Source organism: Pleuronectes platessa, chromosome 14, assembly GCF_947347685.1.
Source record: "Pleuronectes platessa chromosome 14, fPlePla1.1, whole genome shotgun sequence".
Lineage (NCBI taxonomy): Eukaryota > Metazoa > Chordata > Actinopteri > Pleuronectiformes > Pleuronectidae > Pleuronectes > Pleuronectes platessa.
This window is the reverse complement of record NC_070639.1, coordinates 19,097,915-19,124,758: the sequence shown is the minus strand read 5'-3', so window position 1 is coordinate 19,124,758 and position 26,844 is coordinate 19,097,915. Positions and strand designations below refer to the sequence as shown.

General features: G+C 41.5%; 1 protein-coding gene across 1 annotated transcript in view; it reads left to right on the top strand.

Moving 5' to 3' along the window:
• The window catches only part of lrp1bb (low density lipoprotein receptor-related protein 1Bb), a 174,583-nt gene that overhangs the window by 25,128 nt on the left and 122,611 nt on the right, over positions 1–26,844 (top strand). The window contains exons 3-10 of the mRNA XM_053439172.1: positions 13,646–13,765; positions 14,399–14,527; positions 16,826–17,083; positions 18,119–18,281; positions 23,234–23,456; positions 24,637–24,829; positions 24,969–25,112; positions 26,380–26,616. Coding sequence (XP_053295147.1) covers positions 13,646–13,765; positions 14,399–14,527; positions 16,826–17,083; positions 18,119–18,281; positions 23,234–23,456; positions 24,637–24,829; positions 24,969–25,112; positions 26,380–26,616 — 1,467 coding nt within the window. The remainder of the gene's footprint in view (positions 1–13,645; positions 13,766–14,398; positions 14,528–16,825; positions 17,084–18,118; positions 18,282–23,233; positions 23,457–24,636; positions 24,830–24,968; positions 25,113–26,379; positions 26,617–26,844) is intronic.

Below are 26,844 nucleotides of genomic sequence, written 5' to 3'. Positions count from 1 at the left end.
ATATCTGAGCTCCTCTTTTAGGTTTTCTTTTGAGACTTGTTTTGTGATAACTGTGATTGATGAACTGACACAATATCAATTTATGTCCTACTTCAAACCAAGTCTGGTATGATGCATCTATATCACCAAATCAGAACCAATCTGTTATTGCAATATGAGTCATTCAGAAAGTCACCGGAGAAACAAACTTTAAAAAATAACCTTGTACAACATTTTTTTTTTTTTTAATGTTTATAAGATTCTGGGTAAGAAAGCAAGTCAACTGGATAAACTGCAAAATAAGTTGTGGTGTACAAATACTGTATTTTTCCAACTCTGCCAAAACAATAGCCTTGAGACTTGAAATGTAAATTGATAATGCAAAATGTAAAATAAAACTAACAATCGTCCACAACAATAAACAACAAATACCGGTATTAGCCAGTGTAGCTAACTAGGCTACTGGCTTAAACTAAATCTTAATTTCCAATCAATATATGAATGTTCCGTTGTTGTGAGATGCTGATGGATCATGTTACACCACTGACTTTAGTAGTTTGCATTAAAGTATTATCGATACAAGTTCCCTCAGTTTCTGTGTGTTCCATCTGAAGGTGTAGCCTCAGCCTATAGGTTGTCGCAGGGCTTCTCTCCTGACAACACGACACAGGGACTTTTTCCTCTCCACCGCTTTATATCTAAAGTGGGTCCAAATGTCAACCTGTTTTGTTTTTCCATCCTGTTCTTTCCGCTTCACTGTGTGTTAACTGATCTCCTGCAGCCAGCTAGTTGGAGGTGAATAGCTCGAATCAGACGATATTTTCACCGTGCACGGTCGTGCTGCAGAAATATGATCTAGAATCAAACAGCTGGAGATAAATGTGCTCAGCTATTCAAATAAGGTTTTCCCCTTTTCTGTTAACCTAAATATAGAGTTTTTTTTTTTTTTTTTATGTTTTAATGTTGTTGGTGTCATTGTCTTCTTGTCCTAGTCCCAAAGAAAACAGTTACTGACAAACATATTTCATTGTAGTAGCTATTTGTTAATAATCAACAATATGAGACTGGAGAAATTCTTATATCAAGCACAAAGCCTTAATCACACGGAATTATAATTATTGATTTTGAATGGCATGTGGCCTGTTACAGCTGCGTTGTCCTCTACATTCTCTTTATTTTAATAGAAAATGAAGTAAGCTCCTGTCTCACTATCTGTCTGAGTGATGGAATGTTTAATTAACAAAACAAAAAAAAGAGGCCGGTAGTTGATGCAGACACACGGTTCACATCTTGTTCTCCTGCTGACATTTACACAACACCTTAATAAGCACTCTGGTGTTTTAATCCCTGACTAAGCTCGACCCACATAATTATTCTCCTCTTTAATAACCTCATGATTGTAATAGCTCTTGATTGCTCGACATTTAATGCAATAAAACAGTCCATTTGTTGATGATGTGGAGAGAACAGAAACTGATTTTCAATTCTATGAATGGAAAAGAACAGATATACTTCATCTCTAGTTACATTTCCATTTCTTAAAAGAACAAGACGTGTGAAGTTAGCACAGACAGCTGGAGAAACTCCTTCAAATGATGCACTTGGCTCTCATTCTGTCCAGAGCCCTTCTCTAATATAATGCTCTGTTTAAGCTGTTAAACATGTGTTTACCCTCTCATTGCCAATGAAAGAGCTGCTTCACTGCTCACAATACAACCATAGCGGCCACAGTTATTGCCGGCTCTTACGATTCCATCTCATCCTGCTGTATGCCATGATGCTGAGTTTCCCCCCGGTGGGGAAGTTTGTTGCTCTCACATCTCTCCCCTCTCTCTTTGTGCAGAGCTTTCAAGTGTGCTCCCTCTGGGAAGAAATTATCAATGTTCTGTCTCGACTATCTAATATCTCCTTTTGTATCGGGGATACTTGTCTAAGTGAACTATAATTTTGTCCGTGAGCTTCCACAGCTGGTAAAATATGAGGATTTCAACCCGATTCTTCAACTGATTATATGAGGAATACATAAAGGATGCATGAAAACACTTTTCCACTTCCTGTTCCATGTGGTTCTTCAGCTTACTTTGACAGGGAGTGTGATAGAAGGTCAGTCGGCTCGTTATGATGCTGTCGGGTAACGTGAGGCTGCTGATGATGACAGACGTTTATAAAAACAAGACAACACAAAGGCTGACATAAGGTCGATGCACATTATTCAACTTGAAATGGAAAGGACAAGCTCACTGAAAGAGGTACGAGTGACATTTCTCCACATTTCAAAAGAAAAGCCTGAAAAAAGAAATGTTCCCTCTGCACATTATTTCAAAAATGCTTATGACACCTCAGTATCAAGGAAATTAAGAAGTGCTGAAATGACTGTTAGACACTGGCACTTTCTGTTACTCGGTGGAAATGGGAACAAGTTTAAAAATACCAAGTAAAACAGAAAAGTGAAAAAAGGTGAAAATCTAGTTTTAGAATCAACTGATTACTCTTTTGCTCTGGGTGGGTATCAACAATGCTTCCAGTTTCATTTGCTTTGTGGTGCATTGGCATCTGCCACAAGTGCAGTGTCTTTTCTGCGTCTCTTTAATAACATATAGTTTTACCTATACCGACCAAAATAGTTCAACTGCATGTTGCTAAAAAATAAACATGGCGGCACTATGGGCTGAAAATATACAGAACAGATGATTAGGTGTTAGTTTTTCATCATTTGAAACCTTGTGCAGGTCAAGGTCTTTGAGCTCCTCTTCATTGTCTTGTATAAGATATCCTTCCCGATTTGTTCAATGAAAGCTTTTCAAAGAGCAGTTCTAATTATCAAATAACCCTGAGCCTCAGTTGAGTACTGATTTCAAGTAGTCATTCACATACGTATTGTATCATAATAGTGTCCACATCTTGTTGGATCAGTGGTTTTGTGAAGTTCTTTTCTGAGCAAAATGTGTATAACTCGCTGAAGGTGTTTCAGCTAATAAGTCCAATGACAATATCCTTTTGAGTCTTTTTCAATGTCACTGTCAGGCCACCAGAACAATCAATGTAACTGTGAGTCATCAGGTGAAATCTCACCGTAATGGTACATTCCTTTCAGAATAAAACTGCAAGTGGAAATGTACAAACTTGTGGAATAATAGTAAGATTGACCCTAGAAGCAGCTCTTGGTTCAAGATATTCTTGCAGAAATGAGACACCAATCTTTTGATCAAGGGACTCACTCCTTTTTTAATCATGTCTTCCAGGAAATCATTGCTAAAATTCAGATTAAACTTGGTATTTTTCCAGTTGGCGACTGTAGTGCAACAGAAATGTCGTGTTATGGTAATTTGAGCTTGTGATGTTCACAATTCAGTCAGGCTCATGTGGACAGGATGTGCACAAATTGGTTGTTGTTCCATAGACATTTCAACAACATATTGTTCAACACATCTTATGTTTATCGCCTCCCATAGCTCCATTATTTTAGATGTGCAGATCCAGTTCAGTCCACTATTTGCATCAGTGTGCTTCAGTTCAACATGTTTTTGGTAAAAACATTCCTTCTAACCTTCTTATATAGTGATTTATTTCTTTGCATCTGGTTGGATGTCGGGTTTTCCAGGGGAATAGTGGCTTCCTTTTTATGACAATATTTTATTCCTGTACAAAAGGTGGGAGCACTTCCTGAGTCCAGGAGACCACACACACACACACACACACACACACACACACACACACACACACCTTAATGATCTCATTACCATTTGGCAGCTTGACCTGGACTGGCACAATCGCTAGAGATGGTTATGGCTAGGAATTCTCGAAGGAAACTAGTGGAGTATTCACTTGTGCTGCCGTAATTGCCTCAGTGCAGCGGTTCTCAACTTCAAGAGCTTTGTTTTTCCCAGCTTTCAACAGCGGATGTTTTTTTCCACTCAACACACTTTCTGCTGAGCCTCTTCCCGAAGTCCTTGCTTAAGTGAGTAAGTTTGTTCACAGATACACGGCAAGTTGAATTTAAAGAATGCAGCCTTCTACTCAAGATTTATTTTACTTTTCACAGCTAGACACAATCTGTTTCCTGCTGTTGTAACTAATAGATCTCCAAGGTCATGCCATGGCTGTTCCAGCAGTTCAGCTGCTCTGAAAGACTTTCAAGTCTCTTTCTCGCTCAAGGCGTCGTGTATTTTCCTAAACGAAGGGTCACATGTGATGGTTGCTTCCCTTTCATTGAAGTCACTCAGTTGCCTAAAACTGATTCTTTACTTATTCCTACCCCACTAAGTCCTTCACCTGTGTCAGCTTCATCCCCTACATCAGTACCATCATGTGTAAAGGTAATTTCTTTAGAATTTGCTTGGCCTCCTCTCTTTTCCAAAACAACTTTCTTTAAGACCCTGGGCTTCAGCCACACTGCTGCCCTCTTCTCCCCTCGGCCCCACTTCACCTTTGTATCTCTCCAAGGATGTTGAGGATTCACTTTTTCTGCTCCTAGCGCTCTGTTCTTTAGGTTCTGATATGTGTATTTACATCTGACAGTCATCTGCAAAACTCCTCTGAATGTTGTGAAATGTTACTCTGCTGATGACGTGTGGCAGCTTCCTCCAATCCCCTGATTTGAAAGGCCCTCTAATATATTCAATATGTTTCTGCCATGTTAGTTTAACGCCGACTTTTATACATCAATGATTTCCATATCACAGCACAACTTGTCAGAGGCAACTTGTTTGCCCTCTGCAGGGACGACACTGATTTAGGCCATTTGAGGATTTGAATCAAAGCACCGGCTGGAAAGTAGGAAAATAATCTCATTACTGATGTGCGTGTGAGAAACTACTGTCTCTGGGTTCATGTTCTGGGGCAAACACAAAGAATGAGTTTACACTTTAAATAAGTAGTGTTTACTTTCGCTCGGGACTTTGAGCCCTCTGCAAAATAAACAATGTCTAACATGCACCTTCCCTCCCACACTCTGATTCTGAACAACATCAAATTCTCTCACTTGATTAACTTTTCATGACAACATCTCAAACACAGGGATGGAGGAGCTTAAGATAACTGATGCGCTTCTACCAATGCGACTGGTCATGAATGCAGCTATTAAATTGTGTGCTCCTCTAATGGATGGAGAACATTTGCAGTAAATCGTCAATGTCATCGCTTTCCTCTGTCACTGGTGATATGTGCCATTCTTTCAGTGCAGTAATGGACCTTTTACTGATGAAGACTATTTTGTATTCACCTCCACCAAGGATGTCTTCTTATGCATCTTTTACTTAGATCAGGGGTTGGATCCAGTAATTTATTTCCTCCTTCTTAAACATTGCGAATGTGGACAATTTCATTAAAATCCAAATAAATGCCTGGATCTAGTGACTTAACATGTATTTTTATTCAGGGACCGTTAGAGGAGCTCTTTAAAGATTTTAATTCATAATTTCAACATAATTGTATCAATTAATTCTGATGATTGGAAGGCCCTTTCTCAAAAAACATTTTTAGATACTTCAAATATTAATCTCTTGCAATTTTCGATTCTGTCTCACATTTTGCTTCGCTGTTTGAGAAGTTGAAGTTCCAAGTGTTGTTGTCCTGATAACACTTGTTTCGATTGACTGCCAGACCCCACTGCACACTTACACAAACAACACACACATCAGCAGACACTGACAATCAATATTTCATGCATCTCACTTTGTTGTTCCACAGTCTGGGAAGATATTGTCACTCATATCATTACTTTCTCTAATATGAGGAAACAATCTGGTGTCATCAAATCTTATTACGGCGGATTTCCTTCCTCAGGAGTGGTTAGAATTAAAATTTAATTGTTTGTCGGAAGATTTCTACACCCACACCCAAGATGTTTCTTCCAGTATTTAAGGGCATGTCAGAAGCCTGGCAGTGTACCAGTTCTGAAATCCCTCAGCAAATTGTGCTTTGAGGGATTAACAACATTTACTGTCACATTTGAGCCGTATTTGAGCTACACGATTACATTTTTTTCAAAAGTACATGTACATGCACATGTAGCTCTCAATTTCTTGGGGAAATTATACCTTGAAGACCATCCGGACAGCTCCATGTCACATCAAAGCTGACATACTTGGGTTTCTCAGATAACTATATAAATACTTAACTTGTGTCACTGCAATCACAGCACATCTTATAGAAATGGTATTTCCCTCCACACACGTCTTGAATGTTTGAACCCCAGAGAGTATCTGACCCATTTTCCTCGTTTGTGGAATCAATCTTGTCTTTCTTGCCACCCAGAGGATACCAACCTCAGCTTTCCACTTGGAGAATGGGTTAAGCTTGTAATTTATGGGTGGAAACTCCACTCATTAAAGGTCCATGTGCCGGCCACGGGTGTATACCTCCTGTGTTGGGTTTGCATATTAATCTAGTCCCACATTAAATATAGGCTTTGCTTGCAAACATAGATTTTTTGGGGAAAGGCTGGCCATGCACAGGCAAAGGCTGTAGCCATCCCTGAAGGGGAGCCATAATTAGGCCAGATGGGGCAATCTGACTGTTAGCCTTGGGTTAGTTTCTTCTTGTCCATGGTCGGGCTTCTTCTGTGTGTTGGCAGAGGAACAATGCCACAGTTACCATTCATACTCTGCCATCTGTTTGGCTGAACGGTAAGGTCTGAGAAACTCCTGCTTCAAGTGGTCCGCTATAGATGTGTGAGTTTCTCCTTTGACTGATGCTTTGAAGGGAATTCTGTGTCCAGAAATAATCACCATTGCCAAGCGTTTCATTGATATTAATACCTTTCATACACAGTTTTTGTGGAAAGTAACATAAACTCTGCAGATATGGTGTTTTCTAAAGGATAAACCATTTTTGGATGTATTTGAGGAAAGATTACATATTTGGACTGGATTTATTTGTCCAAGGGATGTTCTACGGTGGTAGCATAACCTTCACTGGTGAGTTATTGTCATCTCATCGGTTTCCACCTCATGAGTTGGTATTTTTCACCCCATCTCAATAATAATTGCAGCCACAGTCAACCAGTGTTTCTCGGGAAGCTTGCTGTTTCACATATCACTTAAATCTCATCTGAAACAACGTCCTTGTATTTTTACTCAAGCCTTGAATTTTTCTCATGGGTAGAATAGTTTTTTTTAATTTCAACGATAGTCTGATGTTAGGTAAATAGTCTCACGATATTGACGAGGTGTTATGTTAGCAGACATGTTGGCTGACATGGAAACATAGTGCCCATCCAAGCAGTTCTACCTGTGCAGTCATAACCTCAAACCAGAGCTTGTTCTGGATTTTCCTACACAACATTCAGGAGGAACGTTGGACCATTCGTCCTGAAATATGACTTCAGTTGCCGGCTGAGAGCTGCTGTCACGTGAGAATATTACCCTAACATCAGACTATCGTTAAAATTAAAATGCAAATCTACCTGGCATGGAGCTGCAGCTGGTGGATAGCCACCTTGACATTATCATGTGACCTCGATAAACTTGGAAATTCCTTTTTCCATCCACGATGGTCGGCAGGCAAGAAGCGGAGGAAGCAAAGCCGCCCAAAATCATCATCTGCATGTTAAGTAAAGAAAAACGAATCTGTTATAACATTCATCCGCTTGACCAGCACAAATGGGAGCCAAGGCCTGGTTGAAATGATTTGGAAGGTATTTTTTAGGACGTTATAGTAAATGATGACATATTTTTCATTCAATACATGCTGCAGTTGCATTGTCTTTAAATCGGTTGTTTCTCCTCTCGAGTGCGAGAGCTTGACCACACAGTTTGTGCTGATTTACGCTCGCCATATGTTCCGCCAGTGATATGCTGACATTTCAATTTTCAGATCACTGATAGAATTTGAGGGAATCATAACTGTACCAATTTAACAAGGCAGCAGAATCTCCTGAGCTTTCCATACAGTTTCGTAGCCAGTATCTTTTTTTTTTTTTTTTTTAAACCAGGCATAATGTGATAACAGATGGAGTTAATTTTGTGCAATTGCGAGAATCATTCTGTTGATACATCTGATTATGGAAAATTACACTGCTGTAGACTGCAAATTAGCACTGGGCTTTCTGCCTTGAATATGCATATGCCTCTGTGCTTCAGACCGACTAACATTTGACCGCATATTCTCAGTGATTCAAACATTTTACAAATCCCAGCTTCCAATTGTGCGTACGGGTGTGGGATGACAAGACACCACTGTTTGTTGAGCAACTAATTCATTTCTCTGCCTGTGCTCTGAACCTCAGCAGTCACCTTTCAGAATGTGCCGCCATTAATCTTTTAGGAGAATAAAATTAATTGTGCTGCCTCTTGAGTTTACGCTCACAGTTATTAAAAATAAATATGACATTATTTAAGTGGTTATGTATACCTATGTGTCTCTCACCGCTGTCTTATGCCTGTCATTTGTCATCTATTGGCGAGTTTAAAGTATTTTTTATTAATGCCAATTAATTCCGGTATATATTCATAGTAAGTGAGAAAGGTTATAGATGACGGGGGGGGGGAAAGCTTTTTCACACATGTCATTTTCATAGCCTATTTGCAGACCATGGTATCAAGGCCTCATGCACTTGTCTATTGACTCATGCTCTCAGTGGAAGCACTGCATAGCTCTAGATATGTGCAAGGCACCAAGCAGGCTCAGTGGCAGATATACAATCCCTGCAGCACTCAGTGTTTGCCAAGAGGGAAGGCTGATCATCTGGTGTCTTTGAGCTGATATAAGGATTATGTTCGAATATCTTCAGCCCAGCATGTAATCATTTTGCACACTGCTTCAAAACAGGGAAAGGTGGTACTTACCCGTACCACGCGATGAATACTAATAAAACACAGGTCACATGGGGAACATACTCCAGCCGGTGAACGAGCAAACAGGGACGGCTGCAGCAGCGTCAGTTTTTGACCGACCTGTCAAGGGGCTGAAATTTTTTTCAAAACTACCTCAAAGTACTTAACAGGGCAACATTGTGGATGCTTTTCACTGTGGCATAGGGATTAATGCAGCCACGTAGAGAGATAGAGTATTTGGATCTGAATTGTCAGTAATTAAACCTTAGTTTTATGCAATAGGACGTCTCTCACTGCTGCATCCATCGAAATCCATGCAAAGAGCAAAACAATAACAGGAACTGAGGAAGCTTACGCATCACTATGCATAATACATGACTATTACACAGCCTCTAGTCTACATTTCCTACTTCCTGCTAATTCCTGTCCTGCTTCTATAGGAAAACTCATCACAACTAATCTACAGATTTATTTTTAAGTTTCCAAAGAGCTTTCTATTACGGACCCTACTCTGGAGCCACTATAACAGCCAGCCAGTCTGCACCCTGTTCTTTCACAAAACCATTGTTTTTCTTGGTTTTGACTGACACACAGTGCATTCAAAGTGTGTGAGAGTCAGACGGGCCTGGGAGTCTGTTTATACTGAGACCATTCAAATGCTAATGCCTCAGATAGATGGCAGACTGTGACAATGTATCGCATGTGGCTCTTTGTAGCTCGGTGTAATTGTGGTTATTTTCAACCTGCGGCTCTCTTCCCCCCCCCCCCCCCCGGGCTATCATGATGGGCGATTATATTTGCCGTTTTTGTCATTTCACTCTGGAGAACTTCATCGCTCCATTTTGCCTGGAGTGTCGCCTGAAGTCCACCCCAATATGTCCGCCTCAATCTCACTCCATACAACCCACAAATAACCCAAACACATGCTTGTCTTCATGGTGGATGTGAAGGCTTTTCCTAGCTTGTTGCTTATAGTCACAGAAAATGTCCGTCAGATTGAGTGACTTGGGATATTTAGCTCAATCCTAAATTATTCAATGTAGTTTTACAGGTGACTTTCATGACACAATTAGAGATACATACATTCAAAATAGAAATTCATTTCTGAAGACAGAAACTACGACATTAATGTTGAAAATTAATGTAGTGATCCTTAAGATTCAGACCCGGCTTGACTCAATAGGAACCCAGGCTTTAGTTCTGAACTGGTGTTAATCAGGTTCTTAGAAAAAGAAAAAAAAAGTTGTCTAGTGCATGTTTCTAATTTACCCCTTTAATGAGTAATTCAGAGCTGCACAAAAGATGCACTTGTTTTATGTAATGTCATAATCAGCGCCGCATTGTGTCAGCGCATTAAAAATGTGAACCAACAGACTGTTACTTTCATTCTCAGAGGGTAAAACTGTAATGGTGTCTTGTTAAATTGGGCTGAAAATGCATCCCGAGCCACAGAGTGAGCATTCTGTGTATTCCAGAGTGCCTGTGTAATTTGTGTATGTATGTATTTCTTTTTAAGCGCGGCACTTCCACTGTACATCTGAGAGATTTACATTTTTCACATCCAAGCAGTTCTGTCTTTAAATCAAAGAACAGAATGAGCTCCTGAAACACATCTAAAGTGCTGAATGTTTCATAAATAAAGAAAAACTAAATACAATTTGGCAGCAGTACAATTCCTATAAAAGCCTGTGAGCCAATGTAAATTATCTTCATACGTTGTGTAAGTGCACGTAGGCAACCGGACTTGCTTGTGTGTCTTGAAGAGTCTTCTTCTGTTCTTACTGACTAATGGGAGGTTTCAGGTATTTAACCTCTGTGGGTCTATAGCTGTGTTGAGAGTCGTTATGTTAAACAGGCAGGTCGTTGGCCACCCCACCGGTTATGGGTTGTTGGGGTCCTCTGAGTCAAGGTGTGATTGGTTGTTAATAAGTTGCAGACCCACCCTGCTATTGGTTGAGTCACTACTGGAGCTGGGTTGTGATTGGGTGTTTAGCCGTCTGGGGAGAGAATTTAGGACATTGTAGGTGCGTGGCTTTAAGTTGTTGTTTTATAACACCTCCTCTGTTCAGAGAGGGATTTTTCCAGGATGACAAAGATGAATTCTTCCACCATCTGTCTTCTCCTGGCCAAATTGGGGGCAGCTGTGGCTGAGGGGATAGAGCGGTCGTCCTCTAACCAGATCAGAACAGTTCGATCCCGGGCGAGATACTGAAAGAAAACAAGCTGCTCATAGATGCACTGTGTGAATGTATGCGCGGGTGGGAATACAGTGTACTGTAAAGAGCTTTGAGTGCCCATCAAGATATATAAATACATAACCATTTACCATTACCATCCACAGAAGAGTGTAAGTGACCTGCTGAGTCCTGGCCTGTGTGACAGACTAACATCACATCCAGGGAACAGGGTTAAAGAAGTGCAGCTGAACTGAAACATTGAAAAAAGAGTTTCTTTCATCGTCTTTTGTCTAAAACTGTGAGGCCCTTGCTAACCTGCCTGACATGTTTAGTAGTTTGAAATAGCTTCTTTTTTTTTTATCTCGTAAGGATGTTACCTTGTCTTCAAATGATAACTTTAAGGTCTGTCTTAGTGGGAGTAAAATTACTTTGTCTGAGAAAATCTCTCCAGGCTACGTTGTTAGAAAGCCTCATTTTCTGCACAGTTTGAGTCTCTGGTAGTTTTAGCAGTGAGGAGAACAATTTGGCCGGTGAATGCATCTCCGAGGTCTTTTGGCATCATTAGAGAATTTCAGTGTTACGTGTTTTTAAAGGATGGGAAACTGCTTTCAGAAATTAGGCCTTTTGATAAATCGGTTCCCCTGTTGATTTACATACAATTATTCATACAAAAAATGTTGGTTTATATTTCAATGTCACAGAAATGTAATGGATTCATTTGAATTTGCATGGACAAAATGTTTTTATGCACTGGGTTTCAGCAGAGAGCGATTCCTCTGGAGCACACTACACATATGTATTTGTGTTTCGTGTCTCTCTGTATTAAATCGTACCTGGATGATTTCTCTATAACAGTAGATCTTTTTTTTATATTTAGATATTTCTTCTGGGGCTTATGATTCTGTGTCACGCCTTGTCTAGTGCAGAGACTTATTTTGTCTACCACCTAGTGTGTTTGAGCTTCACTTGGCAACTTTGGATAAATGCCTGCACGTTTAACTTATAGCAAAAACCTCCACCTGACAGTCGCAATTATCTAGAGTAATGAAGTATGGAGCAACCCCAGGATGATTTATGTCAACAGCATGTCCTTTAAGCACATCAAAGCAGGGCCTTTCTGCAGGAGGAGTTTTTTTTCCAGAGTCAGCTTCAGCGCTTTGCTGCCACAGAAGCATCTCCTCCTTATGAGCAGATATCCAAGCAGGCTCTCTCTCTCTCGGTCATTGAGGACCGCTGCCTGCTCCCGTTCACCTCATTCAGACGTCTGTGTTTCCCTGTTCTCCATCTGCTGCAAAAAATAATCCCTAAAAAATTTAAATTCAGTTCACTCAACACTCTGTCAGTCACAGCTCCTCTGAGGACTGTGTGGAAACCAAAATGAACATTAAGTTCAGCCCTGTGGTCCCATCTCAGCCCCCTGTGGAGCTGGTAAAGGATGCAGGCTTATTATTCTGCACCATTTTGTTTTTAAATAGCAACTCCTTGTAAACACTTGAGTGGAGCTCACACTCACACAGTTGTGACTCTTTTCTCAAGTCATATGTGGTAATTATTTAAAGCGCAATCAGATCTTAACCCAGATTAACAACAGTGAAGAGGTGGAGTTGTGATTATGTACGTCTGTCAGGATGCTTCATGCCCGGCCTCAGCTTGTTAGTCACACGCCATATTTCTTTGCTATATCCTCATTTCCCTTCGCTATTAAACCGATTTTATGATTATCAGTTGACGTATTGCTCCACAACAAACATTCACTGAGCTCCGCAGCACATATTGCTCTCCAAACTATCCAGCGGCACCATCCATCTTAATGTGTCAGTGAGCCGCAGAGAAGTTTAGATACTGTAATGAGAAACAGACCTCTGATAACTCGCTGTTTCTTAAAAGTGACTGATCCACTGACATCGCATAATTCCGACTTCTCAGAATTCTTCTCATTTTATTCAGAAAGCGATGATAACTGAAGCTTTGATTTTCACTCAGCTCCCATTGTGCTGTTGGATTTAAGTACACCCTGTCAAGATTTATTTTTTTCTTCACATCGTCTTGGACTTGTTATCACAGGAAAGACCAGGGACAATCAATGCAAGCGTTTATCTTTTGACTGTAAATTGACATTAATTAATGTTCTGCAGTGGCATATCAATCATTGTGCTAGTAAAGCTTTGTTTTGAGCCTTTTTCCACTGTGCCGTTTGTTCCGCCGAACATTCATCCTGCCATAATTAGTTGTTCTTTGTTCATTTCGGATTGAAAGATCATTGCTAGGCACAGCATCCTAACCAGTCACAATAATCAGAAAATACACAGGAAGTTGGTATTTCATGAGATCCGCTGCCGGTCAATTACTGTGGCAAATGATGACTTCACAGGAAAATGGCGGAAATATCTTTTAACTCCTTATCATCAGATGTCTCAGAAACTACAACGTTTTTACTCCCCAGCTGCAGATGCTATGTGACATTCAGATGGTAAATTAAGGACAATTCTTTAAGTTCTTTTCAGACATAAAAACTGAAAAGTTACATACACAAAAATAAGTGAGCCGTAGAAACTCTTGTCTAATAGCTTGTGGTCTTTGCCGAATGACAAGGGACCAGTTTTGACCGAAAGAGCCAAGAAAAAAGGAAAAAAATGTAAAAACTAATTTCCCATTGCACCAACCCTTTCTTACCCTTTTTCCTCCAATCTCACCCCCCCCTCTTCTCCCCTGCAGAGCTGCTGTCAGCCTGCCACGAGCTCAGGTGCCGCTACGGCTGCGTCATGACGAGAAACGGCACCTTCTGTTTCTGCGCTGACGGCTTCGAGGTCGGCGAGGACGGGACAAGCTGCAGAGGTAGGATTCTGCTGAGGCGCTGGTGGGAGGCCTCCTGCCACGAAGCCCCCCCCACCCACCCCACCCACACACCAATCTTTCCTCATGCCCTCGGCCCAGTCTTCCTTCAGATGAATAAGCGGGAGGTGCTGGGTATATGAGAACCATCTGTCTGCAGGCAGGGCCTTATGTACAGCGCATTACACCCCAAACACACACACACACACATATTGCAGACAGAGTGCACGGGTTCCCGGTGTCTCTTTCTCTTCTCATTCGTGCCCTTGTTATGTGCCACAGGCCTGGTTTCTGACAGCGAGCGAGGAAGACAGGATTTTGCTGTCGAAGCTGCCTCAAGTTGTTGTAGCTTACTTGGACCCTGCTCGTACCTTAAACCAAGGACATGCCATAACATTGCATAATTGCACTGGAGGAAAAAGGTTTAACGAGTAGCAGCGCTTCCTGAACTTGATCCTGTTTTGAGGGAGACATGAGAAAGAGTCAATCGTAGGGGACTGTAGCTCCGAAATTGGTCATAGCAGTAATTATGCTTGAGGTTCTAGAGTGAGGCCACATTAAGTATACTTTATGTATTTGGGTCATGTTTGAGCACACCTAATTTGTTACAAATGACTCACTTCCCTTTTCCATAAGATCATGATGAATGTGCCGTATATGGCGCATGCAGCCAAACCTGCACGAACACCTACGGGTCGTACAGATGCAGCTGCACAGAGGGATACATCCTGCAGCCTGACATGATATCCTGCAAAGCCAAACAAGGTGAGCGGCACACTTACAATCGGGGGGGAAACCACTTCATCTGCATGGTATGTATTTCTCATTTTCAAACAACAAACAAGGCCAGTTTTCTTCAGCCAGAGAGGATTTCTAGCTTATAATCGCCACGGCACTCGCCAAGATTAATGTGGTTTAGCAGTGACCACATCTATCACCCACATGGGAATGGGTAGACATGGTCAGGCCGGGATAATGATAAAATTAATGAGCACGAGACTTTAAGTGGGAGAAGTCTGGAGTATTTTGTGCAGAGACAATGCCCAGCGTCACCCTGATTTATGTTAATGCCTGATGCCTGTGACAAATCTGTCCCGATGAGTAAAACAGCCCACTTAGAAATAAAACAACCAGAAGAGGTGTTGTTTTTGGTGGCCCGCCATCCTCGGTACAATCTCAACCACGTGCAGTGTGTATTTGTGTCTTGCGTTGAAACATAACATCAAACAGATATTTTTTTTAAGGATGTTGTCACAAAGGCATATACGGTATGGGTTGAAGCTAGCCTGAGGCCCAACACAACTAGCTGGGGAGAACGCCACTGCTGCAGCTTTTAATCAATGTGACTGGTGTCCTACCAGGAATAAACTGAATATGATTACCCATAAACTTAACTGAACCCCAATGCTCACATGCATTAATATTAATTTAGCAGAGAGCGATAGTGGTACAGGGATAACTATGGGGTTACCCTTAGTTGTAAAAAGCTTGTGAATATAAATTTCAAATAGAGCTCTCTGAGGCCAGAAGATGAGGAGCAGCAGGGTATGAAAAACATATTAATGTGTCGAGAGTAAGATTAAAGTTAAAACTCCACAGCACAATATTTGGGAGGCGTGGAGGGAATTTGATCCTGATTTAATCTCTTCTCATTTGGCTCCGACTAAAGAAAAAGGTGTAATATTTTTTTTCTATTTGTACTTTTGTCTGCAAATCCGACTCCACTGATGGTTTTCATGTCTTCTTGATTTTGCACTTCACTGACTCATGTGAAGTCGCAAATTACAGATTATGCAGCAGAGGGATAATTGTATGTTGGAAAAAAACGTACTTATCTGACTCCTGTAGAATATATAAAGTGGCAGGAATTATGCTGGATGTCTGAACACCAGACCCAGCACTGCAAACATAAAACAAAATAAAGCATTTTTCTATATACATGTATTTTTAATTCAACAAATTCAACAATTTTAGTTCAACGTGCATCTTTCTACTCAAAATTGTGCGACACTGTCACTCAGTCCCAAGCGCACATGGTTCCTGCTTAAGATGTAGATGAACTTAAGGTTCAGAATATCTATTTATTTTTAACTAGGGGATACTTCTCCTAACCAGGGACTCTGGTATAAATATTTTTTCAAAAATTGGTAAATACTACATTTTCAGGATCTACATGCTTAAATATTAATGGCAATGAAGGAGTCAACATGAACAAGTGTCCGGCCATAAAAACATGTAACATCTGATGCTAGTACATCTGGTCTTTTAGTGTTTTTTAACCATGCAGGTCTCTTGCATTGAGCAATAGGCTACATCATGTTTCTGATTCTCTATACTTGGAACCTTCTTCATAGGTTCTGGTCTTTTTCTGGGACGTTTTCCAGCAGGAAAAATACAAAATTAATTTCAAACAATTGTTACTGTTAAACCAAAACCAACATCATACGAGCCACAAGTGCACAATGCAACAACACAATAAAAAAGATGCATCAGTGCTAAATGTTGACTTACAGGGATAAAGGAAGGGAACACCCACTCTGATTAAAAGAGTGACCCTCGACTTGACTGTGTCCTTCTGAAGTCGTTAACCTCATGTGGGAGAATGTGCCTGCACCTCATGCAGTCAAGGCCATAAAGCAGCTGATCTCAGTTTTAGCACCGTGGACACCAAGCAGGGAAAATAGTCTGTTATGGTTAATGTTCCTTGTTGTGTTCGTTCAACTCAAACAGTTTTGAAAATCATTTTTTGTTTGATTGCTTTGGGGCTGTTGCACCCAGTGTTGGATTTAAGTTACACCCTTTGTTTCTGCCATGCTGTCTTACTTTGTGTCTGTGTTATTCTTGTTTTCTCCCTCTAATGGTGAAGGAATCTTTAATCATGGGAACCTTCTGTTATTTTTCTTTTTCTGTGTTCCTCAAACGAGTTTTGGCTCCTTTTTAAAGTCCATATTTAGAAATTATTCTCCCTCTTTTCCTTGAGGTCTCTTTGGTCTCTTGATGTTTTGAGATTAAATAATTGTGGAATCGAGAAAGAAAATAATGCCTCCATATTTTCCACTCCAGATCCCGGTGACAGCCGACCGGCGCTTCTCATTGGCGGCTCGGATCGTATTGTCATCACCCATCTAAATGGAACGGGCCTCAAGCCCCTGAGGTCTTTGAGTGCAAATGGAACTCTGGCGCTGGATTTCCAGCACAAGCAGGAGAGTGTGTGCTGGGTCCTGTCGACTGAGTCCTCCGGGCAACTCCGCTGTGCTGAGACCAGGAACCTGCGTGGATTCACACGGGAGCAGCAAATCAAAACACAACAAAGTCTGCAACGTATGTTCTCCACTGTTTTAATTCTCCCACAATCCTTTTTCTTTACTCTGATGGGAGTTTTTGAGTAATAACCTGTTCTTGCATCATCAAGACTTTCATTTACGAGTAATGATACACACCACCCAGTGATCTGAGACTCACACGCAGGCTTTTACTTTCTCTCGTTCCCTCTTTCCTCTCTCTCTCTCTGTGTCTTGCCATTATCTGTGCGGTTGAAGGCAGGTTAGACTCAGTGGTCGAGGTCGCACTCCTTTCTCTTACAGCTGTCCGTCAAACGTGCAGGATACACAAGCAGCAGTTCTCTCTCTCTCTCTCTCTCTCTCTCTCTCTCTCTCTCTCTCTCTCTCTCTCTCTCTCTCTCTCTTCCTTCACCCCAGTTGATCTTGTCCAGATTCTCACACATATCAGACACACCTCACATAAATTTTGCATGCTAGATTTCATGTTTTCATTTAACAGTTTAGAACAGGAACAACAAATCAAAGCTGGCATCAGAGGAGTCAGGTTTTTAGACGCCTGTCCTTTAGAAGAAAATTAGCAAAACCTTCTAATTAATCAGGATTCTCAGTGACTTTGGTAATTTAAATGTCCACTGCACCAATTTCACACATCAAGATAAATTTACTCGTCATGGCGAGAACGTTTTTTGATTGCCTTCTGTGCCTCTCAGGGGTCTTTTCAAAATGTTTTAAAAATAACTCTGATTATGTCATTAGGGTTATTTCAGCTTTGACTAATGAAATACAAAGACAGAAACTCTGCACCTCAAAGTGGTTCCTGGAGTCTGAAAGGTGTTAAGAGATCCTGACAAGCTGCATTATGAAAAGAGAACAATCAAATATATTTGCACCTTGAATAGAAATTAAAAGTTGACACGACTTAGCCTCCCTTTGCCTTAATAATTTCTATAATAATTTCCTTTCAAATGTGTCCTTTGGTTACCAGAAAACTTGATGAAGAAGGGTTTTATATCTATTTATACATTCTATCCAGCTGTTTTTCACAAGACTCTAACTCAAGCTTGTCCCTTTGCAGATGTGGAGCAGATGGCCATTGACTGGTTGACGGGAAATTTCTATTTTGTCGACCGGGCCAACGACAACATATTTGTCTGCGACCGTGGCGGCGACACGTGTGTTACCATCCTGCAACTAGACCTCCTCAATCCTAAAGGGATAGCTCTGGATCCTCTCATGGGGTGAGTATCCTGCAGCCTACTTAATACGCCATCTCTGAAAGCCCGGCGAGGCTCATTTATCATCATGCATCTTTTGTTAAGCTGGAAAAAAAAGAAATCATGGAAGAAGAAGAAGAAGATGAAAAAAAAATCACTATGCATAACAATTGACTTGTCTGGAAGAATATGAGTGAGTTACAATGAAGGGATTTAAATGATTCCCCGTCCTTAGACTCAGCCCTTTTCTCTTTGAGCTGTGTAATTTGGTGGATGGCTGTTGACAGCTTCCGCTGTCTAGACATTCATTTGTATTCACTGATTTCACCCTACATCCCCCAGTAGAAAATTCCCCTGCAGGACTTTCCATTACAGGATTTTTGTCTCAGCAGAGATCACACACACACACACACACACACACACACACACACACACACACACACACACACACACACACAAAGAAAATTACTTAGCAACTGTGAAGTAAAAAAATATATTCCCGCGGCGCACTCAGTGAAAACGGAGACATTTCCAGCATGTGGCTGACAGTCACATGGACGTTGACAGTGGTGCAGAACTTATTATGTAGGTTTCTTGGCAGTTTCCCGTGTCGTCTTGTGTTTTTGTGCAAAAGCGCAAAACAGCCAAATAATTTAAATGATTTGCATTCAGCAGCTGAAGCAGAATGTGAAGCCGTTATGAGCAGCTCCGTCTTTTCTGGGCTTTTATTTCCAGTGAGCAAGAGAAGAGGTAAATCTTGATATCATGACGACTCAAGAGCAGGTAGCTTGGGGTCAAAGCAAGTATTTAATAATACACTTTATTTGTATGATTTTGGAAATTGTAAAACTGAAAAAAAGCCCTTGAACTTGTATCCAAGAAAATAACCACTAAACATTAATAGTACGTGTCCTGACCTCCATAAGATCAACTTGACATAATTATTTGATTTATCTTGACTAAATTAATTTGCAGGTTGGAGCTGAACTACTTTGCCTCATTGTGGATTTTTTTAGATGATAAACTCTCTTCATTCAACATCTACTTTAAAGCCACAGGGTTTTCTGGAATAATCAGCTGCTGGTTTCTTAATGAAACAAATAGTTTGGATTTGGTCGGCAGCTTCTCTGTGTTCTCATTAGATTCCGCTCAGCCACTGGAAAGCCTCACGGCTAATAATACATATTTTGTATGTTCGAGTTTCTACTCTGGCTGGCTCCTTGTGAATGATCCCTCACAAGTCAGCTTGTGGATTCTGTGTTTTTGATGGAATCACACATGACTCATACAAACCGCCTGTTCTGTTGTTTGTATAGAGGTATGGTATCATGGATATACTCTGCTGGCCCCAAAGGGAGATGGACATGCCGGCTGCAGGCTAGATTGACATTGTATTACATTTAAGTTTTCCAAAGCCTCCTTCCGACTCTAATTGGAGAGACACGGCTGCTTCTGTTTCTGTTTTCTGTTTCTGGAAGAAAAAAAGACAGAAGAGCCTGAGAGAGGTCTGTCAGCCCGGAGCAATGGAGCGCAAACAAAAGAAATCAGGGAGGTGTTATAGAAGCATGGCGTGTGGAGGTGTTTATAGAATATGCTCTGGTTTGCCGATCCATTTTTATTGTTATTTGACTTCCTGCCTCTCACATTATCCGGTACGGAGTTTCACACAGGACAAAGGTTTTGACAGTAAAATAAATTACGGTGGAAATTTATGGTCTATCTTTTTTTTCTTTTTTTCCTCGCATATCTATACAACTCCATTGAGTGGCATTTTTAGTTAATACCTGTTCCTGAGAAGGATTGTGCTCTGTTTCTGAAAGTCAAATAAAGTCATGTTGGACAAAATTAGTCTAATTTTAGCAGTATGACAATTAGTGAGCCATGTGATTATATACAATAGATTTGTATACTACTAATTGTTTTACCAAATCCATTTTGGAAAATGTTTGCTCCCTGAATTGTGTTGTGTGACTGTGATGTTTCCAAGTCAAGGAAATGCTATGTTATTACTGATGGTGCCTGATGTTGGTTTTAGATTAAACATTAAGGCCTCACTATTCGTCCTGTGGGAGCCATGAATGTTTGTTCTAGTTTCCATCGCAATCCATCTCATAGCTGTAGATGTTCCTGCCATGTTGGAGCTTTAGGTAAAATCAGGGCATCAGCAAAGTCACACTAAGTCACCCAGCCTCATGCAATAACATTTTCATATGCTTGCTCTAGTATTTTTTGTATTTTCCAACTTTTTTCTCTGACGCTTGTTCATATGAATCAATCCAGAATCAAGCAAACTCTCTAAACATCTCCAATGTGCCACAAATAGCTTGTTTGTATCGTTTGTTTCTGACAACACTGTCCCAGAAGAATCTCACACTGCAGACGCTTATCAGAAATCAGCAGACAAAAACATTACACATTGATTTTGTCAGTTGTCGTATTAGAGGACGCAAAACAATTTTGGCAGCGACAAAGAGGCGATGAGAGAAACAGGCTGTGATGAATGTGGGAGTCGGTCACGGGGGGGTGACACTCACTGAGATATTAGACAGTATTTCAGCCCAGCTGTGGTGACATGGAAATGGCGGCTCTTATAACACAGGACACTAATTGGCAGGAGCCTGTATAACGACTTTGAGGCTTTTGACAGAATGAGAGAATTAAATTTATAATCACTGTGAGGAAATATGACACAAAAAAATCACCTCTCAGTAAATTAGTAGTGGATTTGTGGGCAGGATACTCTGCATGAAGTTAGTGATATATACTTTGCATTTGTTATATATTTGTAATTTTCACAAAGTACATTTTTATATCAGAGCTACTATACACTGATTCACCCACTGCTTTATGACTGAGAGTGTTTTGGTTGATGGATTCATTTCACAAGGCCATCTTGTGACCATGTGAATTATGACTCATGTCTGTCAGGAGCAGGGGAGGAAGCAGTGTGACGCTGGTGTTGTTCAAGGTGTCAGACTGTCCACTTATAACTAACAACGTTTGGACTATGACATTAAATGATGTTGTTCACAAACACGTTTCATTGGTTAGCATTTTCCAAATGCTAACCAATGCATTTTGCTCTGTAATTGAAACAAACCTCAACAGATTATAAAATAAAAAATTATAAATAGATTTATTGATGCAAAAACTCAAAGGTAACACAGACAAAATAATTGCGTTTCAAGGGATCTTGAACATTAAATTAAAATAAGATTTAAATGATGTCAGAATGTCTTGAAATGTCTCATTTAATTCCCCTGTAATGCTGCTCTCTGATACATAGACACAGGAGGCAGGCACAGTAAAAACAGCATTTCCCATTTTCTCTGTTGTAATTTTGGGGATATTTAGAAGGCAGGCTGCAGAGGAACTCAGGGTGTGTGAATAGACATAAAGTGATACACAATATGTGATGCACAGAGGAGCCGATCCACTTAGTACCTCAGAAACCATAAGGACAGCTTGAGAATCAATTTTGAAAGACACAGGAGCCAGTGTAACTCATTGAAAGCAGGTGTTGTATTTAGCCTAATTTGTTTCTTGCAACAGGGACCGAACAACACCAAACCTGAAATGTCCTTTAACCGACGTAAAGACGCCGTGCACTGCCTCTTTAAGTATTTCAAATTGCTGGCTCTGCACAACCAGTGCAATTAGCATGAGGCGCTGGCCACGCTGTCTCACTGTGGCGCTGCGAGGACAAAGCTCCAGCAGCTTCCACTGGTAATGAGCTTCAGCCAGAGAGCAGCGGGAAGCTGACTTAATCTGCACGAGTCAAGTCAGGGGAGAGAGTGGGCCGCCCTTTGAACCGCAGATCAGGCTACTCTGGAAAAGCGTCGGTGTCAGCAAGGAGCACGGCTCCCCGAACAGGTGCACCTCCACGTGGGCATACAAATCATGGCTTTCTGAGACTGGGATGGTGCTGAGGCCAAACCTGGCAATTCTGCAGTCTCAACGAGATCCATGGAAGATGTTTTGAAATGAGCCCCCCCTGATAACATGATGGCATGGGACCAGAGCAGAAACGATTATCACGGCAAAACAGAAGATTGAGCAGACAGTATTACAACAGACTAAACTGCAGAGTCATGTTTTATTTTACCTGTAGCTTTCTGTCTCTCTCATACAGCAGCGGTAGAAAACAGTCGATTTCCTTCAGCTGCTGTTCAGGTTGGATTTTTAGGCTGAAACGTCCCTTTTACAATAAATGAAAATGAAAGTACACACTTTGACACAGTATAGAGACATTTTTTCCTCTTAGAGAATATGAATCCGTTATCTCCACTGCAAAATGACGGGCTGCTTCAGCTGAGTGTTTTGTTAATTCAATTTTGCGAAAATCCTTAATCCAATAATTATTTTACTACGGCAGTGAAAGTGGTTTAAGGTTTTAAAGGTGTCTGCTCGTAGTTGTAATCTTTAGCAATTTTACAGTTAAAGAATGCAAGATAAGAAAATGATGAAGATAAGAATGTGTATCTTTAACATTTATACTAAATTAGGTTTTCTATTGCCAGCACCTCTGTAATCCACATCCACTGCTGTAGCACAGTTTCCAGCATTATTCAACAGACTTTCACAAAAGAAGACTTGTTTTTAAAGCCAAAAACTACAGTAGAATAATTAAAACGCTGCTAAAGTCACATCAATGCTCTATGGCACATTCGTAAGTCAAACTGGTGCTTGGTTTCTGAGGAGCAATTCTTTCCCACATTTGTAATGGGCCCATTGTAGGTGTGCTGCTCTAAATTGGCAGAGAAGTGGAGGCAGGAGTATATGCAGCTGTGCTACTGAGCTATGATTGGATGATCGGTGTTCACAGGTCAGGTGTGGCTATATATTACACTGTCGTTGTGTTTCAGCGAATGTCAGTGATTTATGTGTGTAGAAGAAATACGGGATCAGGAGGACGGAATGAGACTCTGCTCAACATCCCCATGTAAATAACCCTGTGATCCCTCCTCCGTCTGCAGAATGCTCTTCTTCACCGATTACGGGAATGTGGCCAAACTGGAGCGCTGCAACATGGACGGCACCAACCGCACCCGGCTAGTGGATTATAAAATTGAGCAGCCCACTGCTGTGGCATTGGACTTGGTCAAGAAACTGGTGTACTGGGCGGACGCCTACCTGGATTACATCGACGTGGTGGATTATGACGGCGGGAAAAGGCACACCGTGATCCATGGGAGCCAAGTGAGTATCACATTCCCCTGAAAGCTGCATTCTGTCCTCCAACAGGCTCCACATATTGAGGGGCCATTGTGGACACATGTCAATGGGGACCTGAAGTGACAATTTGCCGCTTTTATTAGCACTGTCTCCCTCTGGATTTGAGAGACTTTGGAGATTGCGTCATGAGAGCGTGTTTCCGTGTTCATTCTCTGTTATAATTCAGCCTTCATTTTAATAGAGAAGGTCTATTGAAAGGGGACTAGCTGGTTTATTAACTTGAAGGAGCAGAGGCACGTGTGAGGCTTTCTTCTAAATGAGCGTATCAAGTTTCTCTTCAGTGGACCACTTTGAGGCCTTTCATCACAAATTAGGACTATTCATTAAAACAACCCTTTTAAACTACTTGGACTAGATGCTCAACATTCATGAGGAAAGGAAAAAAAAAGTGTATTTCTGATATGTTGTTTTGTAAGCAGGTGTTCTTTGCAAAAATAATTTCCATCTCTATTAGTTTGTCAACATATTGGAGGATCACTGTTTATGCTTCAGAGTTGTGATGAAAGTGTATTGTTTCAGTTCAATTAAGCTCCTCGTCTGCCACCGCTCTGCTTTCCTGGTCTTTCCTCTGATGCGGCTGATCCTGATTGATTCTGTCATTGTGTTCAATCCAGCATGTGGCACCACTATAGCATGCATTACATGTGCTGGAGGTAAAGATCCTTTGAAGCTTAGTGTCGGGAAAGTTACAGTGTTAAGGTAGAGGGCTGAGGCCTATTCCATAGGGGGAAGATGGTTGAGTGGTTTGTGCTTTTCTTTTTTTGTTGTAATTTATTTATGTATTCTGACGCATGTTTCTTGGTGCACCTCATGTTCAGGTGTCACCCGGCGAGCTCAGGGTTTTCTTCTTGTGACTACAGCTCATCCAGCCATGTCGCTTAGTGTCAGGCTGCTAAATGTAGCATGGAGGCTGTGTTGTCAGGGCCAGTGGCTTCCCAGTGGACTCCAGGTTTTGACCCTGTGTGGGTAGCCAAATTTACAGACTGCCCCACCCCCCTCTCTCATACCCTGCATGCTCGCAAGATAAAAGCCCTCATTAATTTATTTGTGTTTTTCTTTTGTGTGCATTCCTCTTGAGGTTTTACTTATTTTTGGCTTCAGGGATGAAGCAAACATTCTCCAATGGTTCTCTCTTATTTTCCAGGTGTCGTACATTTATGCACTCGCTGTGTTTGAGGACTTCCTCTATGCTACCCACTCTGACCCTTCCAAAGGGAGTTCCTCTGTGGAGCTGCTGCAGATCCAGAGGTTCAACATCACAGCAGATAGCACAACACTTGCCAGCCTGGGGAATACCAGAGGACTCCGGATTTACCACAAACTCACTCAGCCACGAGGTAAAGAAACAATTTCTATATAGGTTACTTTGAATCTACCTCACATTGTGGCTCACACACTGGAGTCTGTTTTAGTGCAGACAGAGGATGCTTTTGATGGTCTATAATGGTTTCCTGTCCTCTTTGATTTTGTCCACAGTCAGGAGTCATGCATGTGAAATAGATTCATACGGGAAGCCGGGTGGATGCTCCCATATCTGCCTTCTGAGCGGCAGCTACAAGTCCAGATCCTGCCGCTGTCGAACTGGCTACATCCTGGGCTCTGATGGACAGACCTGCAAAAGTCAGTGCATGCATGTATTCTGCCTTGGGTGTAAATAAGGTACATCATTGGGTACTTTAGTGCATATCTGTTAAAGCGATTCTGTTTCTTCCATGAAAATTGCCATCTGAAGGATTGTCAGTGAACATGTCTTCTGTTATTCATGAATAGGAATCGTGAGATATGCCTGAATAGGACTTCACGCAGCAGTGCTCTCTTTGACATGCACTTATAAAGGTCATGTGTCATATTAGAGCTGCGGGTGTGCCAAACATACGTCAGCCTGCGACCCACAGGGATACAGATCAGGGCTGGTGGAGACAAACTGTTTGAAACCGACATTCCCCTTTTCATCCTGTCGCGATCCTGATCGATTATCGTCATAATGAGGTTTTAAGTTTGTCTGGATTTTTTTTTTCTGTCCTGATCAATTGCTGGACATTGTGTAGTTGACAATAAAAGCATAAGATCAAATGGATGACACAATCAGAGGGCCCACCATGTTTCGATCGGGGTAACGAAGCACTGGGAGACTTGGCATGACAGATTTGATTTATTCCTTTCTCAGAGATGTTCTGATGACACCAGCTATCTCTCTCTCTCGCTCGCGCTTTCTCTCTCCCAAAGCATAATGAGATTCAGTGCTAAATGGTAGCGCTTCTTCATACAGCAGTCACGGTGGGGTTTGATATCTAGGTCTCTCGCAATGTTTAATTGTCTCTTGGGTAGTTGGTCTCTCCCTCACAAAATGATAAATTGAAGTGAGGCATGTGTGGTCCTCACCCCCAGCATCCCAGTCTCCTGGGTAGGGGCTGAGAGCGAGGAGAGGTCTGCTTCCCTCCCTGGAAGCCCTCCTTCATTCCTGCTCTTCGCTCTCCAGAGGATCCCAAAGGGTTCGGGAACGTACAGCCCCCTGAGCGGCTGGCGGGCCACCGAGGAGTTGCCTCAGGTTTCTGGGCCTCTGTTTGCCTTTCTACCGAGACTCTGTGTTATTTTAGATCAGAAGCGGTGTTCACAGCCAAGGTAAGTGTTGCCATTGTGTGTTTGCGCAAGCCTTTTCCTTCCTTTACTGTCAAGGCAGCTATGTAGCAGGACCGTGATTGAGGGGGCAGAGTATAGTCATTGGCACTGATTACTGGCTCCATTAAGGTGAATGGATAGTGCTGGCTCTGGCTCACATTTAAGAACAATGTGGCCTGTAAGAGGGTTTAATGCTGGGATCAGCATTGATGAATTAGGCCAATTAATTGACAATAACAGTAAAAAATGATCCTTTCTTGCTTTGTAGAGCCCAAAAGCGATCTCTTCCTGTTCTACGGCAAGGGGCGTCCCGGGGTGATCCGCGGCCTGGACATGAACATCAAGTCCAGCGATGAGCACATGGTGCCGATCCAGGACCTGGTCAACCCCCGAGCCATCGACTACCACGCAGAACTGGGACACGTCTACTTTGCTGACACCACCAGTTTCCTGATTGGGCGGCAAAAAATAGATGGAAGCGGCAGAGAGACGATTCTCAAAGATGGTGGGTTTAGATGCTGTTTAATAATAACAGCAGCGATACCTTAAAATAAATTATGCTTCAGTGCAATGTCTTAGAATACTGAGCCTGTAGTGTAAGGTTAAATTAATTGACTGCCCCCTAATCTTTTTAATTATATCATTTAAGTTGTTTCTTTAATTTGTTTTGCTAATCTGACAAAAGCCATTTCTGTTGCTTAATTTGAGTTCCGTATTATGTATGCAACCATCC